Raw genomic sequence first — 18,752 nt, forward strand, 5'->3', positions numbered from 1 at the left:
AGGTTAAAGAATAAAATACCAGGATATTTCTCCATCTGACCCTCTGCAGTTGCTCTCATGCACCTCCAGATCAGCCCAACAGCTTTACATGTCAGCATGCACCAAGTAATCCTAGGAAAGCCTGCATGGTCAATGCATAATTCATGAAGATGCACTGGGAAAAGGAGCCATAATCACAACACAGCTTTTGTTTGCTTCTCCCCCACACACTTTTTCCCCCCCCCCTTTTCTTTTTTTGGAGGTGGGAGTTGGTCTAGTTGTGGTCAAACCTGATTAATAGAAGATGAATTGAGCAGATATTGATAAGCTGCTTCCCATCTCACACTAACTGAATTGTAGTTCTCCAGGCAGCCAGGCAAATGTAATAAAAACAGGAGATCTGGGCACTGACAGCTGCTCCCCTGACAGAACAAGTGCAGTCAAGGGAGCAGGAGTGGGGTTCTGTTTTTAACAGATGTAATTCAATTTTCATTTGAATTTTAAAAATGACTTAAGAAAAACAAATCTAATGCTCCTCTAGCTAAAATACAACCAGCTCCTGCCTAGTATTTTGCACATTAACAGCTAAAAAAGGTGCAATTCCACCTGAAGCTAATAAATCTGGTTTTCAGTTTAGTATGATTGAGAGGACTGGATCCCACCCCCCCCACAAGAAAAGAAAGCCTTTGTCTCATATTTCTCTTCTTTCCTCCTTATGTATCATCTCTGTTTATACTGAAAAGCAAAACTGAAGAGACTGCTGGTTATAATTACACATTTACCCAGCAGATATACAGGCCTGAATCACCAGTTCCCAGTTATTTTTATCCCTATTACCTAGTCATCTTGATGTTGATAAAGAAGGCACCTCTCCTCCCCCCACTCTCCCAATCCAAGTTGGTTTTCCTCTGTGTCATCCCTGTGATAACGAGCACCAATCACCACTGAAAATAGCCTCTCATTTACTGTGGTCAAGATCTAAGACTCTCCTCCACCAACTAGTTTGATTGCAAGTTCAGGGGCAGTTCTGGGATTCAAACAGCAGGCTTTGCTGTAGACTGTGGAGACACACACACAACTGTTTGAAGTCAGGAACACTGGTGAAAGGCACTATCCCTTTTAACTGATTGCACTAGTGTACAATTACAGGGAGAAAATAACAAGCATTTTACATTATCTGATAATAGTATGCAATTACTATGCCCCCTAATTAGGAGACTCTGTTATAAGCTTAGCCCTGTCCTAAATTATTGCACTTTGAGCTCTCACTCCACTGAAGTGCAATCTAAACTGTCCTGTCATTTCAGACATTTTGCCCCAACACAAGATGATGGTACCTCCACGCTGTCTAAAAGAAGGATCACGTTATTATGCTGACAGATTGAAAAGCTGAAATTTCCACAGCATCTGCGCTTTGTCTCTAACCACATTTCAGTTTTCAGTCTCAGTGCATATTCCACTCTGTCCAAGACACATATTGATTGTATAAGGTTACTGTCAAAAAACCCCATCAACGTAAGAGGTAGCGGAAGCTACCAGGTCATGTGATGAAGAAGAGCATGAATTCTTTCAGGTAGATGAGTTCCCTGGAAAGATGAGACCTCCACTTGTTCCATCTGTTCAATGGATTGAGGAGACCAGGATTCCAATATTTAAATTAGAACTGTGCCTATCATTTGCATGGGAATATAGTATTTACTTTGATAAATGGAACTAAAAGCTAAACTATGCTTTGTAAATTCTTGGGAAGAATAATGTGGGGGGAGGGGGTTAAGTATAGCAGGAAAGCACTATGAATGTAAGCTGTATGGAGCAGAGACTGTTTTTATATTATGTACGTGTACAGCATCTAATACAAGGGGACCCACTTGGGGATTACAGCCATCAGCAGCATATAAATAAATTATGATAAAGCAAATTAATTAGCTCTCCATCTCACAAAACAAAGCTTATGAAAATTTGACATGTTTTGGAAAATGAGGCATATTCATTTAAGAAAGGGCATGCAGTGACCCAAAGAAATGTGCACAGATGCTCCTGGGCTGTAGATATCACTTGATGCTTATGCTCAGACACCTCAGACCAGACTGCAGAGATGAGTAATACATTAAATGGATAGTTAGGAGAATGAGATTTAAACCTACCATAAAGCATCTGAAGTATTTAATAGACTTAGTCAGCTGCTTCAATATCAAAAAGCCCTTTCATTTGCCTTAACTACCTCATGTGCACTGCCAGTGGCCTAACATATTTCATCATGTCGCTCATAGGGATTGGCCCCACTTCAGCAAAGCACTTGAGCATGTGCTTCAGAGTTTTGCTCAATTGGGACCTCAGGGTAAGCAGGGCTATTTTCTTGGCATATTTTGGTTCAATCAATCCCTCCAGCCCCCTTTCATATTATAGCCTTTCTAAAAACAGCCCTTTGCAGCAGATAAAGAGAATTTTCATTTGGTACCAGGGCAAGTTCCTTTATATCCAAGCAAGCAGTTGTCAGATCCCTCAAGCAAGCCAAGTAGTGTGTCTGGGGAAAAAAGTAATGGCCGAAACTATTGATATTTGTCACTGAAAGTTCAAAATATAGGGCAGAGTTAAAAGTGAACTCGGCCAGTTCTAAGCTTGTCAGCCTGGCTACCTTCTACAGCAAGGAGGCTATGACAAGAGCAGTGTGAAGGCACCTATCTACCACATCCTACTGCAAAACTTCCAGGTTGCCCTGCATCCCACCCACCCTACACAAAAATCTTCCCTCTACAATACACCCGACAACAAGCGATGCAGGGTGAGCCCAGGGGTTCCATTGTCCTGCCAACACTTTACAGAGGGCGTCCTTCCTGGCACACTGCTGACCACGGGGAGGCAACTGTCTTGGCTGAAGCACTAGCAGGAACTGTAACCGTGCCCCGGCCAGAATCTCCCGGCGAGTGCCATGCAGTGCCGGTGGGAACGCCGCGCGGTGGGGATCTGTCTATGGTGCTGAAAGTGTGCGTTGGAGAAGGGCTGATGAGCAGGGTGGAGTCTGGGCTGCTGTCTAAGGAGGCAGAGGGAGGTCTCTGCGGCGGTAGCAGGAGTTCTGTGCGGCGCCGAAGCTCCCCTGGGTATCACACGGAAGGAAAGTAGAGCTCTCTCAGCCAGTGCCCGGCACTGGACACGAGGGAGGGGCTCCTGGGGTAACCCCAGGCAAAGTTCTCTGCAGTGTTGGACACCACAGAGCTATCAGAGGGGCTGAAAGGGGAGCGTCCTTCAAAACAGGGGCCGCCGGCAGCTAGGGAGCTCTGCAGGGGGCTGAGCAGTGGGGGCACGGGGAGCACCCACAGAACAGCGGCTGGGTGGGGGTAAAGCCAGGGAAGGGGATGGCTGAGGAGAGGGAATAGCAATACACACCCTGGTGGGGAAGCAGCTGGACAGCAGTGCACAAGCTTCTTGAGGCCCTGAACCCACCCAAGGGATCTGCATTCCCACTGCCCCTGTGGAATAGGAAGGCAGCCGACTTCAGCTCTGGTACTAACCCCAACTGAGGCGGGGGGAGCGGAGGAGGCCTCATCCAGAAATTTTCAGCATCTCCCTCTGCCACAAGTGCAGGGAGACCTAGTTTCTTGTGCACCCTGGGCCATTCGGTGCCAGAATAGTGTAGCCGCCCCTTAGCAGTTCCAGCACAGCACTGAAAAAGGCAGTTTTCCTGCATGTCTCACTGGGGGCGTGGGGAGGGCATGGGAGCCCCTGGGAGAGAGGATAAAATTAATGATTTATTAGAAGGCAACATATCACGAAGCAGAGTCCTGCAGAATCAAGGAGGGGTCTGTTCTCATAAAGAGGAACACAGAATCCACTCTGCACAGTGCCTCCTCCATTCTAGCAAGTAACAAAGAGCAAAAGGATTTCAAGATCTTTGAGGCTTGGGGAAAAGGAGGGAAGAGTCATCAATGAGCTAAGGGGGACCCCTGCCTGCGTGTCTACAGAGTTGGAGGAGCTGAGCTGTGACTTGGTTGTAGATCCGAACTCTGACACACACACACACACGAACCCAAGCTTCCTCGCCAGACACGGCCCCATGGGTGATCCAGAACTTAGTCTCTCGAGTCGGTTGCAGGGACCAATTTGATTCTAGCCCAGAGTTTTTAAACCAACTAACTGGAGCCTTTATTCCCGACGGAGACAACACACTCAACTTCCGCTCCCCCTGCCAAACCCAGGAAAGGAGAGAAAGAGACAGCCTAGAAAACAAAATAAATGCAATCTGTGGGCACAGGGGACGGAGGGGAGAGCACCCGATTAACCCGGGCACTCTGCTTCCATGTGCCATCGATTCTGGACTGAAAGCAGAAGGCAGGCGCTTACCTTAGACACACTGCTGCGTGTCTGCCAGCTAATGCAACATACATGTGCTGTGGAATTGCACCGATGCAAATCCGGGCATGAGAAGCAAGGGTTTTCACCAGGGCAATGAGGGGGAAAGGATATGGCCAGTCGATGAGCTTCTTGGCGTATTTCCTGACCATGTTATCTTCCCCAAAGAGGAAGAGGGATCTGTTGACTGTGAAGCAGTTCTGTCGGACTGGGATGGGGTTGTACAGAGCCATAGTCCTGGCCCTCTGCGCTTTGGTTTGCTTGAAGGCTCCCGGGGTCGCTCCGGAAGGCGCGGGGGGTCCTTGGCGGATCCTGTTCTGTTCAGAGCCCGCATCTCCGGATCCCAGGCGGCCAGCCACCGCCTCCCCAAAGCGAGCCATCCTGGAAGAAAACAGAGAGGCGATCCAATCAAGGCACCCACCAACTACCAAGCAACAGAGCCAGTGGAAGGGGACGGGGGGTGAAGCGATCCCAGTCGGCAAGACCCCTCTCGGAGCTGCTCAGTCTAGTGGCCAGCGCTCTGGATCTCCTCCATTCCTCTGGAGCCAGGGAGCCTTTCAACACCAACCCCAAGGCATGCTTTAGATCTGGCCGCCCGCGAGACAGCTCTTCTCCCGACCGCCCCGCCGCCCGGGCAGGGAGCAGGCAGGCTGACGGCTGTCCCAGAGGGTAACAGTGTGCGGCGCTGGGGGGAAGCGGCGGAGAGGCTGAGTCCCTTGGCGCAGCCCCTAGGCAGCATCCGCGCGCTCCACCCCGGAGCCAGGGGTTAAACCAGACGCAGCATCGTCTCGGGTCTTTGTTGCAAATCAAAAGGCCAGGTCGGATCCCCTGCTGCCGCCTTTAACCCCGCACGGGAGCCGCTCCAGAGCCCGCTTTGCTCCAGCCTCTCAGAGCCTCCACGCCTCCAAGCCTTGCCATCGGGCCATGCAGCCGGGCGGGGAGGGCAACAGGGCGCGGGCAGCACAGGTGGCAGGCGGCCCCCGCTAGAGCCAAGCGCTGAACTTCTTCGCCAGGGGCTCCATCTTCCCCCTCAGCCTCCCAGCTGCTCTCTGGCGCGCGTGGAGCACGGCGCACCCCCACTCCAGTGCGCGGCGGAGGGCGGGGGATGCAGCTAACAGGGCTGGCAGGCGGCGGGGAAGCTGCGGCGACTCTGCAGCCCCGCGTTCCTTAGCTCTCAGGAAGCCAATGGCAAAAATAGACCCCGCGCTTTTCTCTGGGCCGGCGGGCGGGCTAGCGACCGAGCCGCGTGAAGGAGGCTGAGGGGGGCTCTGGAGGGAACAAAGAAGCGAAGTGGAGTCCGCTCGGAGAAGCTGCAGCCTGGCTGGCTCGCGCTACTCTCCCTTCTCCCCGCAGGGCCACGTGGGGAAACCTCCTCCCCGGCCAGGCAGCCCCCAGCGCTGAGTCAGGGCAGGGATTTAAAGCAACACCCCCCTCAGCCCGCCCTGGAGCCACAGCCCCGCTGCCTGCTCCGGGCAGCCTCGCGGTTGCCCAGCAAAGCAGCCCCGGAGCCAGCAGCACGCGCCCTGCACCTCCTCAGTCTGGCAGCCCGGGCCCGGCACGGGCCTCTTGGGCACCAATTCCCTCGCAGAGCTGGAGGGGCCCCGGGTGGTTTGGCTGCTGCAGGCTGAGCCTCTGAGCGCTGAGCCTTGCGCTCACTCAGCGCCAGCTCGGGGCTGGGCCCAGCTCCGCACCCCCGGGGGCGCGAGCCAAAGCCGGGTGCCCTCTGTCCCCAGCTCCGGCCCCCGCTCCACGGGATCCCACTGGCATCCTTCACTTCCACCAGCCAGCACCAGATGTGCCAACAGCTGCCTTTAGCACCCTCCCAGCAATCAGTGGGTCACTAGAGCCAGTGCCTGGCCACTGATCTCCAGTGCTTCAGTTAGTGGGTGCCAAGGAGAGTAAGCAGACCTCCCAAAATTAGGGGCTTTGTCTTATATACACAACTACTCTTCCCCCCCCCACCCAAAAAAAACCACACTTACTCTCAGGTCACCTTCTGCCCAGCTTTGGAAACCCTGGCCTCCTTTCCAGAGGTGCTGAGGCCCCAGGACTCCAACTGGCATCAAAAGCTACTGCCAGGGCACAGCATCTCTGAAAAACCAGGCCCAGGTGTCTGGCGTTGGTCACCCAAAACCAGAGGCCCACTAAGTCAGGGGCCACTCCTGAAAGCATTGTTTTAATGCCCTCTGTAATTAGCCCCCAATCTGCCACAAGCCCCACTAAGCCCATTTCCAGATGTGGTCTTTAATACTTAAATTATAGATTCATTAAGGCAAGAGCTGTTTCCAGTGTATGGTTGGACAGCACCAGGCACAGTGGGCCCCAAAGTGCTACTGTCATAAATAAAAAAAAACACAACACCTGAGTTTTCTATTTAAGCAGAATGATCATCCCTGCTAGAAAGCAAGGGAGGTTTGGTGAGGGGTGCAGAGAAGAACCTTAGAGCACAGGCCTGCTTCAGCAGGCAGAGTGAAACTGGGAGGGCTTGTTTTTTTAATGGGTTGGATGGGTGGGTTAGGTTTATTTTAAACCCAAACAGCTGTTAGGAGCCTGTTAACATTTAGATTTCCTGTCTGCTATGTCTCCAATCACCTTTGCTCCAGAAAGCACTGATCTCACCAGGGAATTGAGTTATAATTGGTGGTTTCAGTATAGTCTTACCAGATCCCTTAGAACTATCCCATTGACATTGTCCTCCAACTCTCCAAGAGCACAGAGCGGATGGCCCACGCTGAGGAGTTAATAGGTTCCCAGAGCCACCCAAGCAAGTCCCAGCACAGAAGCAATGCAATGGATTTCATTACCTCCCCCTTCCTCCAAGCTAACTCTTTGAACTGCTTGTGAAAGTCTAATCTTTTCCTCAAACCAGTGAGTGAGCTTTTTCAGTAAGTGGGGGGTAGGGTGAGCAGTGTGTGGTGAATACTCACAGTTCACATGGCACTGCCACTGATTGGACAGCACACATGTAACTAACCTGTGTGTGCAAACTGTAAAATCAACAACTCGCCTTAGAACCTGACATCCTTTGGGCCAATATTCAAGCATTCCTGTGTACAGCCATCTAGGAATGCATATTCATGTTGGCCAGCTCCAGCGAGCATGGGGGGAGGAGGGGACTGCCGATGCGTCTTGTAGGACTCAGTTTCCTTCTGCATGGGAATAACTGGCCTAGCTCCTGGGCTGTGCGTTGTGCCCATTACACCAGATTGCTGGCAGAAGGCAGCCCAAAAGGAGCCATAGCTGGTAATGCATGAATCATCCCACAGGCAGGTGGCACAGAGCTGGTGTGGCTTCCCTCTGCTTGGGCAATCCTCAGCTGCTGGACTGGGTACTTGGGAAATCTCAGAGCTGGCAAAGCTCAGAGCAAACCAGGCTGGAAGAGGGCAAAGATGGATTTAAACCCATCTTTTATTCCCTCTACCTCCCCCTTCCCTCCCCTGTGTTGTGCTGTGTACTCCTTAGCCACAGCTTTCCACTTTTCCCTCTACTCTAGCGCAAAGACACATCCAGAGGCTTCCCCTTAATATGTCTGCAAGGCTGGAAGCTCCTGTCTTGCATCCCCACTCTCCCGTACCTGCCCACAGTTTCCCCACACAGGGAAGATGGGGGGAAAAAATAACCCAGACTGAAGAGGGTTTAGACCTAGGTGCTGGAACTAGGGGTGCAGCAGCACATCCTGGCTTAAAGTAGTTTCCACCATATACAGGATTTACAGTTTGGTTCAATGGCTCTCAGCACCCTCACTGTACAAACTGTTCCAACACCCCTGGATTTTAGAGGTTCTAAGTAGGGAAGAAAGGCAAATATTTGGGCTTATGGCACACTCCTGCCATAACTGCTGAAATCAGAGGCACTACAGCCCTGGATTTGGCCTGCTGTCTTAGAGGTGTGGCTGCACTGCAAACTAGATTCAGTGCAACCTGGACTGGTTCCTCGGCATTGCCAACATACTGCTAGCTCGGGGAAGGGGTGGAAGCAGTACTGACTGATGACTAAATATCATACAATTGATTCACTTCAAGCAAGATGCTGCCCTAACTGAATCAATTATGATTTGTGGATCCCTCCCTTCCTCTCTACCCAGCACCGCATTAAGAATGAGGTTGCTGTTCCTACCTTTTGACTATGTTAATTCAGCCTGTAGTATGGCAAACTGCCAAATAACTATCCCCAGCCCAGCCAAGCTCCCTGCCCTCCCGCTTGCACTGCTAGGTGTTCCCAGGGTTTTCTCATTCATGTCAAGTTAGCAAAGCTCGCTGGGCCAAATGCTTGTGGCTCCAGCTACTAACCAGGTATAGCTAACTTCACAAGTAACTATGCAAAATGATTTCCTCATCCTCCAGCTCCCTCTGTGTCTCACACACCCAGGTGGCAGATGGGTAATACAACAACAGGCTCCTTCCCCTCCAGCTAGACCCAGGGAGGCAGGGACAATTAGATGCTCCTTTCTCCCATCAGAGCAAAGAAGGAGCTCCTGATTGCTCTCCTCCAAACCTCCCAGTGGCAAGAAAACAGTCCAGTAGCCATTTCCCCCCCTCCCCATCCTCTCCTCCTTCCCAGTGTGCAACAGGGAGCTATAAGATGGGAATTCCTTCATGGAATGGGGTGCTTCTGAAGCAACCTCCCTATGCCAGTGGGACCAAGAAGTCTTCCTACATCTTCCTACATAGCCTAATATGATAACGGGCCTCTCACTTGTCCCAGTGCGGAACAAAGGGAATGTCAGTGTTAAAAGAGAGAGAGGAGAGAGAGAGAAGAGAGACAGACAGACACACACACACACACTCCTCCAGGGAACACAAAGGATGCTTGAAACAAAATTGCCCCAGCCAGGCAAGGAGCTGCAGGATTTATTTCCCATGAGGGTCATTACTATTCTGTTTAATGACCCCCCCTCTGGCATACAGCTCTGCTACTGTTTCGCTGGTCAGTGGGAAAGGTGACGAGCATACAGATGTTTAAGCAGTACAGATGCCCAACAGGTTTAGAGCTGGCTAAAAATATTGTGAATGAAAAAGATCAAGATAAAGTGTTACCGACAGACAGGGGCATGGGGAGTGCTTTGAGGGTATCAGGATTGAGGGTGTTGTGATAATCGAGCCTAGACATTTAGTCGAACTGTGAGCTTAACCACAAGAAGGTGAGTTAAAGTTCATAAAATGTCATAATTTGTAACAAATGTTGACAGGACAAGGTAAGAAACGGGGGTGGATGGACTGAATTAGTCCAGACAAAAAGAGCCCCCTGATAGAACTCGAGGACTGTGTTATCATGCCCGGTAAACAGGAAAAGCGTGGAATCAGTGAATCTAAATTGGTGTCAGAAATTAGGCCCACTTAGTGGACAAAATAATGAGAGGATGGGCTATTCCGGCTACTATTCCCTTTTGAGGTACTTACAGAAGAGACCTTTGGGACAAAAATTGGCTACTGGTGGGGATTGTAGCCATGATGATGAAGCTTGCTCCATCTCCTGGGACCACAGACCTTCTGTGCCCTAATCCTAAGAGATGACCTGACTAGACCAGGCAACAGTGAAGGACCTAGATGATATCACCAGCTCTGCTAGCTCCAGCTGAATCCATGGGATGAAACGGGATTCAATTTTAGCAGCAGCAGCAGCAGAAACAGTAACAGCTCCAGACCATCTCATCTAACTTCTTTTCCCCACAAGAATGGTGATTACCACTTTGCTACCTTCTAAGACAGTGGTTTTCAAACTTTTTTTCTGGGGCCTAGTTGAAGAAACTTGCTGATGCCCGTGACCCACTGGAGCTGGGGATGAGAGGTTTGGGGTGTCAGAGGGGATTCTGGGCTGGGACAGGAGGTTGGGGTGTGGAAGGGGATCAGGGCTCTGGGGCTGGGGGTGCAGGCTCTGGCGTGGCGCCAGGGATGAGAGGTTTGGAATGCAGGAGGGGCTCCAGGGTTGGGGGGGCTCAGGGTTGGGGCAGGGGTTTAGGGTGTAGGAGGGGGTCAGGGCTCTGGGCTGGGGCCAGGGATGAGGGGTTTGGGATGCAGGAAGTGGTTCCAGATTTGGGAGGGCTCAGGGCTGGGGTTTGGGGAGCAGGGTTGGAGCATAGAATTACCTCCAGCAGCTCCCGGTCAGCGGTGCAGTGGCAGGCTTCCTGCTTGTCCTGAGACCGCGGACCGTGCTGTGCCCCAGAAGTGATCAACAGCAGGTCCGGCTCCTAGGCAGAGGCACACAAGCGGCTGTGTGCAACTCTCGCCCACAGGAACTGCCCCCGCAGCTCCCATTGGCTGGTTTCCGGCCAATGGGAGTGCGGAGTCGGTGCCCAGGGCAAGGGGAAAGTGCGGAGCTCCATGACCCCCCTGCCGGCCACTTCTGGGGTCAGCATGGTGTCAGAAAAGGTAGGCACTAGCCTGCCTTAGCTGGGCAGCACCGCCAACGGGACTTTTAATGTCACAGCCGGTGGTGCTGACCAGAGCAAGTTGACCCAGTGCCTGACAAGTACTGGGTCACAACCCACCGTTTGAAAAATGCTGCTCTAAGAGATGGTCAAATATGAAGTGTTTCCTACTAAAAACTCTCTCCAGCTCAAGGGAAAGGGAACAAGGGATACTGTTAAAACGAAAGCCTCACTTAATACTTCACATTTCAACTGCTTTTCTCTCTTTTCTTTATCTTTAAAGAAAGATGACAAGGATTTATAATGGTGTGTTTGCCATGGTACCAAGCAGGCTGAAGCCTCTGTATACCAAACCCTAACACACTGTTTAATGCTGGACTGTTTCTGAGTTATGTTAACACCTTTGGCCCATTTATTCCATCGAAATTAATACCTGAGGGAATCTATCTTGACAGAGCACCGACTAGTTCCTAAATAGACGCTGACCAATCCAAGAGTCTGGCAGAGAGCAGCACACTGCCAGAATATGGGTTTCCCTATAGCCTGGCTCTGAAAGCATAGGGCCTCATTTTTAAAAATGCCACTGTATTACATATGGTCTGATGCTGCGCTTGACATCTACTTCACAAGGACTACGATCTAACCAAAATGGTGGGGCAGTCTGCAGTGGTGCGATATCTTTGCTTGGAACAATAACTGTAGAATTCTGAAGTATTGTTATAAGAGAAACAGGATTTGGCTTGTACATTTCCTGAAAACTTCTCTCTGCTACCACAGCGCCATCTCCTGGCTATTTAGTACATCTCTAACAGAATGAGAACCAGGGGATCCACATACCTCTCGAAAAAAAGAGTGACATTACGATTAACGGGACATTTTACAGGCACGCATTTCACTTATTAGGACTTCATAATCATACTAAAAATAACTTTCCTTTTTGAAGAATTTGGAATGTAAATCAAAGGCTGCTCTCCTCCCAGAAAAAAAAGCCCATTATTAAATGCGATTACTCTAAGATGATACAAAACACAGCAAAAAGGGCAACTATTGCCTACAATATATTTTACATTTTCCTTCTGTCCAGCAGATTCAGTTTCACACTAATCTATAGAGGTAACAAATACTCCATGAGATTCTACCCAATTTTACTAACTGTCATTAAAATATTTTTGCACTTACTATGCAATGCATGAATATAGCAAAAATGGTGTTATTCCACATCAGCCCATTTTACCATAGATAAACATCTAAACACAGAGGCTGAGCATATGATGAGCACAAAGCGTCAGTTCACATTTGTAAACGTTTTCTTCATGCTTATAAAGGCTGAACTTCACAATGAGCCATTGGGGTGAATTCCACAGCACACTGAGCCCAACCGAAGCCCATAGAAGTCATTAGGAGTTTTTCTATTAACACCACAGTATCCTGGATCAGATTCATTATAAAATGAAGGATAGCTTTGGGATAGGGCACTGGGCTCAATTACTGGCTTTGACATGTCTCCTCAAATCATCAAGCTAAGAGCTTTCTCAGGGGCCAGTTCAAGACTGTGGAATGAACTCCCTGAGAAACTAAGGACCATCACAAACCTGACCAACCTTCCACTCTATTTCTTTGCCCTTGCCTTCTCTCACAAACTTGTATGACTGATTATACAACTCCATTACACATGCTTCTCCCTATGAGGAGAGGATGATAGAAACACGGGACAGATGTTAGTCATGTTGCTTAACGCACTACTGGAAGGCATTCAGATAAGACAGTAATGAGTGTGTTATATTTAAGAACCTAGAGAGAATAGAACAGAACTGTCTGGCCTTGTCAAGAGTGTGAAAAACCCACATATCCCTGGTGCCATGGTTATGCTGACAAAACTCTGGGTGTAGATGCAGCTGTGTCACTGGAAAAGTGCTTCCCTCAGTGTAGCTAGCACTTTTTCAGAAGGTGGTGTTCCTACACCAGCAGGAAAACTCCCTTTCTTGGTGTAGTCTGCATTTACAGCAGGTGCTATACCCACATACGCTCCATAGCGTAGACATACCTTAATCCCTCTGTTTCTCAGTTCCCCTTCTGTAAAATGAAAGTAATACTACCCCCTCCCTTCCACCCTTTTTCTGTTTTATCTAGTTAGATTATAAACTTTTGGGGGCATGGATTGTCCCTTATATGTTGTTATAAAAAGCCTAGCACAATGGGATGCAAATCTTGATACTGCCTACTAACCATAATGGTCAGAATTTTCATACATCTTTATTACTAGTCCAATTTCAGATCCAGTAAAATGAAGGGGAGACACACTGACAGTTAATCAGTAACTCAAAATGGTGGTGATGTTTCAGATTTGACCCTCTTTTCAGTTCTGGTGTTTTTAAAGTGTAAAACAAAGGCTACACCATGACTCTCATCAGCCAGTTGTGTTTTTCAGGAACGGTGCAGCTGCTATCAAAGCCAAGGATGAAAACTATCAGATCAAAGTGCCTCATGTTTGTGGATGGTGGAGGATTCTGCTTTCCTCATTTGTGATGTTGCCAGAATGTTTGATGAGTTAAACCCTTTATTAAAAGTTGACTTTTAGCATGACTTTCTTAAAAAAATCATGTTTCAATTATAGGAAAAAATTCTCAGTGTCAAATTAGAGTCATATAAAGATACTGGATTTTAGAAGGGACTAGATAATTTTATCTCCAAGAACAAAATTTGCAGCAATACAGGCAATCAAACCTCCTGCTTCCCGATCCCTGACAGTAATCAATTTATACCATGAAGGAATGGGGCCAGGTGCATTATGAGTTATGGAAATTTCTCCCTCTGAAGGGACACACCCTTCTGTGAAGTATCAGATAATAGGCACAGTCAGAGGCAGAACTCCAGAATTTATGGACTATGGATCTGATCAGGTACGGAAGATCCTACGATATTATTTTATTTCTGTAACAATGCATAGAACCTTTCAGGTCATTTAACTCTCCCCTGCACCTACAATGACTCTCACCAACCTGTGGCACTGCGTGGGGAAGGAGATTCCCTTCCTGCTTTGTGCCCTGAAGCTTGCACATAGACAATTACCTACTCCTGGCTTTGCCTTCCTCAAGACCTGAACAGGATGTTTTAAATAAAATGTTACTATCTATAGAAATACATGGAAAATGGTTAAATAAAGAGCTGTGATTACACCTATGACCGAATGCACCCCTGTATTCACACCATACACACTATTGTGATAATCTTTGTACACAATATGCCTTGTGAAGTGTCATTTGAAAATGAATAACTTGCTGGTCAATATCATCATGGTGATAGCAACCCTGTATGTAAAGTTATGAAATCTCCCCAGTATGACGTTGAAGGCACATGTTCAAAACTCAGATAGTCCCGATTTGGTAAAACTGATTAAGGAGGTCTGGAACAAAGGGATGTGTGTTTACCTCAATTGGTATATAAACTGTAAATAGAGTCCTCAGACAGCCAGAGGAAGGAGGAAGAAAACCAAGGAAATCTGCATCTCAGGAACAGCATGAAATGTCCCCACCACGAAACTCCATGTTTCCTTGCCATCATTTGGAAATAACTTTATCTAGGGTCACTCTCAGGGAAATACATTTCAAAGGGTGACTGAACTCTGAAAATAAGGAGCAAACACACCCCAAGTGATCTCTCTGTCCATCTCCCTCTTTTCAGTCTAAGATGACACAAGAAACAAACAGCCTATGGACTTTGGGTGCAGATCCTGACCTGAAACTTGGTCAGCAATAATACTGGGAACCTGTGGTCAGAGTGTCACCTTAGACCAAGTCTAGTCTGTTACATTTAGTAGTAGGAAGCATTTTCATCTTTATTTTCTTGTAACCATTTCTGGCTTTAATGCCTTAATACTTGTACTCATTTGAAAACTTTATAGTTAAACTGTTTTTGTTCTTTAATCAACATTAATCCAGTGTTCTGAACTGTGTGGGTAACTTCATTTAGGGTGGTAAGTTGCTGTGTATCATTCCCTTACAGGGACAGACCTTTGTTATCTGAACTGTCCAGGAGAGGGCTGGACAGTGCAGTACACAATACCTGTTTGGAGGAGGAGGGGGGAATCCAGGACTAGGAGTGTCATGCGGTCACCCTGCAAGTGGAAACTAAGGCTGGTGGAAACCAGAGTGTGATTGATGAGTGGCAGTCAGGCTGCAGCTACAGACTACCCATCAGGGTGTGACTTGCATGCTCGCAGGCTGTGAGCGGCTGTGGCAACTACAGCAGCAAGGCATTGTGAGGTTCTCTAGGGTCCAGGGCAGGGTGATACTGCCCCTCACTGGTCTGGATTGCACCCTGAAATGTCATAATATCCCTGCCAACTGTACACTATGGAAAGGATCACTGGCCTGGCCCTAAACTTAAAGTTACACTGCAGAGAGCCTTTCGGCCAATTCTCTGCTGGTGTATATGGGACACATGCTGCAGCTACAGTTACCTCAATTGCTATCTGCTGATCTAATCTATGTGATCTGTCTAACTTATATTGTAATGTGAACACAAACCCAATCAAGTAGATAAAGACAAGGAGGGAGCTGAGTATAAAATAACCGATACATATTAAAGGTCTGTACCTCCTCAGGTCTAGCAGGACCTTTTTCTTCAGGCCTGCTATGTTTCAGCAAGGATCTCATCAGGCTAACGGTGTATGTGCGGGTGTATATATAACGAAGGTACTTCAAACAAATCAGGTCCAGAACACATTTTACAGCCATGCCCAGTGTGTCTAAAACGCTAACACATTAGGCTGGTAGCCATTTTACAGGCACATGGCCCAGGTGCAAATGACCTTGCAAGGCAGCAGAGAACCAGGCTCCTTGAGGAAGATTTTCAAAGGCACAAATGGGAACTAGGCACCTCCCACTGAAAGTCAATAGGAGTTGGGTGCCTCACTGCTATCTGTCTCTCTTCAAATCCACCACTTGTCTGCATGGAGCTTGTATGGTTTTAGCACCAATGAAACCACAAAACCACCCTTCAATGTTACCTTGGTGGGGTGCCCATCACAAGAAAAAAGCCATTACAAGACACACATACACCCCATCATTAGGGACAATACCATTAATTTTTAAAACTCCATGGTCAGAAGTTGGATTCCCAGGGTGTCTCCAGTTAAAAGCAGCAGTGTGTGTGAATTACAGTATGCTTTACACCATTGTACAGCAAATTACTCTTTTCACTTAATATGGTTTGAAACCCCTCTCCCTCCCTCATTGTTGACACTGGCGTCACTGCCTGGCATGGCTGTTCCATGGGGCTTTTGGAGATTGTGGCAATTAGTTAAATATAGATGCATAATTTATAGCTTTGTATTAAATGTACAGGCCTCTCTGATCTCTTGTAAGTACAATTTCTCTTTGAATAAATGTATGCTTTTGACCTTGGGAAGTCAGTTTCTTGGGTTTGCCTAGGTGACAAGTCCAGGCACTTATCCAAGTGGATGCTGTTTAGGAGTCATTAAAGCCGACAAAGGAAAGTCTAATAATTATGTGGGCAGTTCCTGGGGGCGTGATGGCTGTAAGAAGTAATATGAGTTAGACCAAACTGTTATTGAAAGAGGAATGTGTTTTAATGAGCAGACAGCAAAAAGGAAATACCCGTCTTGATCTGGACTATGGGATGAGGTAATCCCCTAAATACTAACTGAGATTTAAACATGTTAACTGCCAGAGCCTTGGGGCTCTAATGGTAGGATCTTTAGGTACAGTGAGACGCGTACCTTTCTTGAATGAGAGTTGAGAGAAAACATAACTCTGTAGCCATGAGGGAAAAACACAAAGGGCCAAATTCTCTGCTGGTGTAGCAATCTTTGGCACTTCTAGGAGTCCCTTCACCCAGGGATCTCAGAACACTTTGCAAAGAGTGAGTGAAGTTTTACTCGCCCATAGGAACTAGGAAGTCTTATAACCTTTGTACAGGTGAGAAAACTGGGGAACAGAGAGGTTCAGTGGCTTGCGCAAAGGGTGTGCAGTTACCCAATGCCAGCGCTGGGAACAGAATTCATGACTCTTTCTTTCAACCATGCATGCACACATCTCACCATGCCCAGTTTCTTATGACATTCACCTTCATGAGAAAGAAATGCTCTGACAAGGATGCTTTCACAAGTCAAATTAAAGATCAGAACAGGAGTCAGTCACTATAAAACCTACCATTTTCCTCCTCCTCACTGTTCTCCAACACTAAATATGCTGTAGGGTCAGGAATGTTTGGAAGATGTAAAAGTCACAGGCTCCAAATACTGCTGAACCTGTAACAACTTGCAAGTTATGCCAATGAGACACTGAGGGCTTCTCTCTCATTTACACTAAGGCCCCTTCAGACTGCTCTGGCACTGTGATGGTGCTCTGAAGTGGGTGTGAATTATATTTTTAAACCCAGTTTAAAGGCCCTTAAAGCAGCGTAAAGGGGCACTAGAGTCAATGATAATAAGGCCCATAAGCACGTTGGGCAATCTTATAAAAACTTGGAGAGATAGGCATCAGTGTGATATCAGAGCACCTCTACCTGCAAACAAAAAGAGGACTTAACATACATTCTGTCATCAAATAAATTGTAAGCCAAGAAATGTGATTTTTTCGAGGGCTAAAATAATTTAAACAGCTTTAAAGGGAATACCGAAAAATCTGCCAACCCAGTGTCATGACATTGAAAGAAGAACACTGAATAGCTTTTGCAGCACTGGAACAATTGGAACTGCACCACGCCACATCAAGGTTACCAGCATCACGGTACAGGGCTGCCTGGGGGAGGGGAGGCATGCATGTGGGACAATTTGCCCCGGGCCCCACAGGGGTCCCACAAGACCTGGCAGAGAATCCCTTCCCTGGCTACTCACCCGATGGCGGTCCAGGTCTTCAGCGGCACTTTGGCAGTGGGCCCTTCACTCGCTCCGAGTCTTCGGCGGCGGGTCCTTCCGTGCTGCCGAAGACGTGGAGTGAGTGAAGGACACTCTGCCGCCGTAGACTCAGAGCGCTATCCAGTGAGTACAAGCACCGCAGCAGGTGGCGCCTTTTTTTATGTCTGCTCCCCCACTTTGCCCCAGGCCCCCTGAATCCTCTGGATGGCCCTGTCACGGTTAGGTGTGTTACCACAAACATCATAATCGAAAGCATGACCTCTGTATCTTCCACCCTTCAGCCACTCCAATTCATGCTTAACACCATCCCCAGTGTTTTTTGTCCTGTTGTCTTTGTTTTCTTTAAAAAACAGAATGCTACTTAAAATAAGCACTCAGGAGGGCTTGGTGCCTCTGCATGGAAATTTAGTAGGAACTTGGTTCACAGTGGAATCTTATTCTTGATGTATATAAAACACGAATGGCAAAGGGAAGTGGAAATTAGGGATCTGCACATATCTCATGGCTGGGCTGAATATTTATAGCCTTGCTGTTCACAGTTAACTGTCTGGTAGCTGTATATATTGGCAAACAAGAACTCCATTCAGTGACAGTTAAGGTTCTGGCAGGACACACCACATCCACCCAAACCCTTAAAAGCATGGAAAGAAAGTGGTAGAGGAAAGGCTTGTGCATTCTTTCCCACCCTTGTATTGCCTTGAATACTACTGATAACACATTCCAGTGCTCCATAACACTTTTCACTTCCATCTCCACCATACACCCAAAAGCCAATCATACCCTCAACTTCAAAGTTGCCCTCTAGCATTCCAACTGGAATAGCAGATAAGGCAGGGGCCACATGATGAGAAAATGACAAGAAAACAAAATATTGAATAGTTAAGTGAACACTGTCCGTTCTATACACTGAATGAGGGAGGGGTTGTGTGGAAAAAATAGTATTGGACCATGTAATTAGTATTGGACCATGTAGCCTAATGCACATGCACAAGGAGGGGGCAGAGGCAACATTCATTCAAGCTTTTGAGTGCTTGACTTTGCAACCTTAATAATGTTGTTTTAATGTAGTTCTTGTGTGTAATTTCCTGTTTTTAGAAAAAACTGGAAAAAACCCACAAATTCCATCATGTGACATCCTACCGACACCCACTTGGGTCATCAGCAGGGTTGGAACCTTTG

The 18,752-nt window shown here is 47.8% G+C and overlaps 1 protein-coding gene across 1 annotated transcript in view; it reads right to left on the reverse strand.

Annotated features, from left to right (window-relative positions):
• Window positions 1-18,752, reverse strand: part of CACNA1E (calcium voltage-gated channel subunit alpha1 E) — a 263,833-nt gene that overhangs the window by 215,082 nt on the left and 29,999 nt on the right. The window contains exon 2 of the mRNA XM_075067895.1: window positions 4,441-4,707. Coding sequence (XP_074923996.1) covers window positions 4,441-4,707 — 267 coding nt within the window. The remainder of the gene's footprint in view (window positions 1-4,440; window positions 4,708-18,752) is intronic.

The sequence above is a fragment of the Chelonoidis abingdonii genome, chromosome 7 (genome assembly GCF_003597395.2).
Source record: "Chelonoidis abingdonii isolate Lonesome George chromosome 7, CheloAbing_2.0, whole genome shotgun sequence".
NCBI lineage: Eukaryota > Metazoa > Chordata > Testudines > Testudinidae > Chelonoidis > Chelonoidis abingdonii.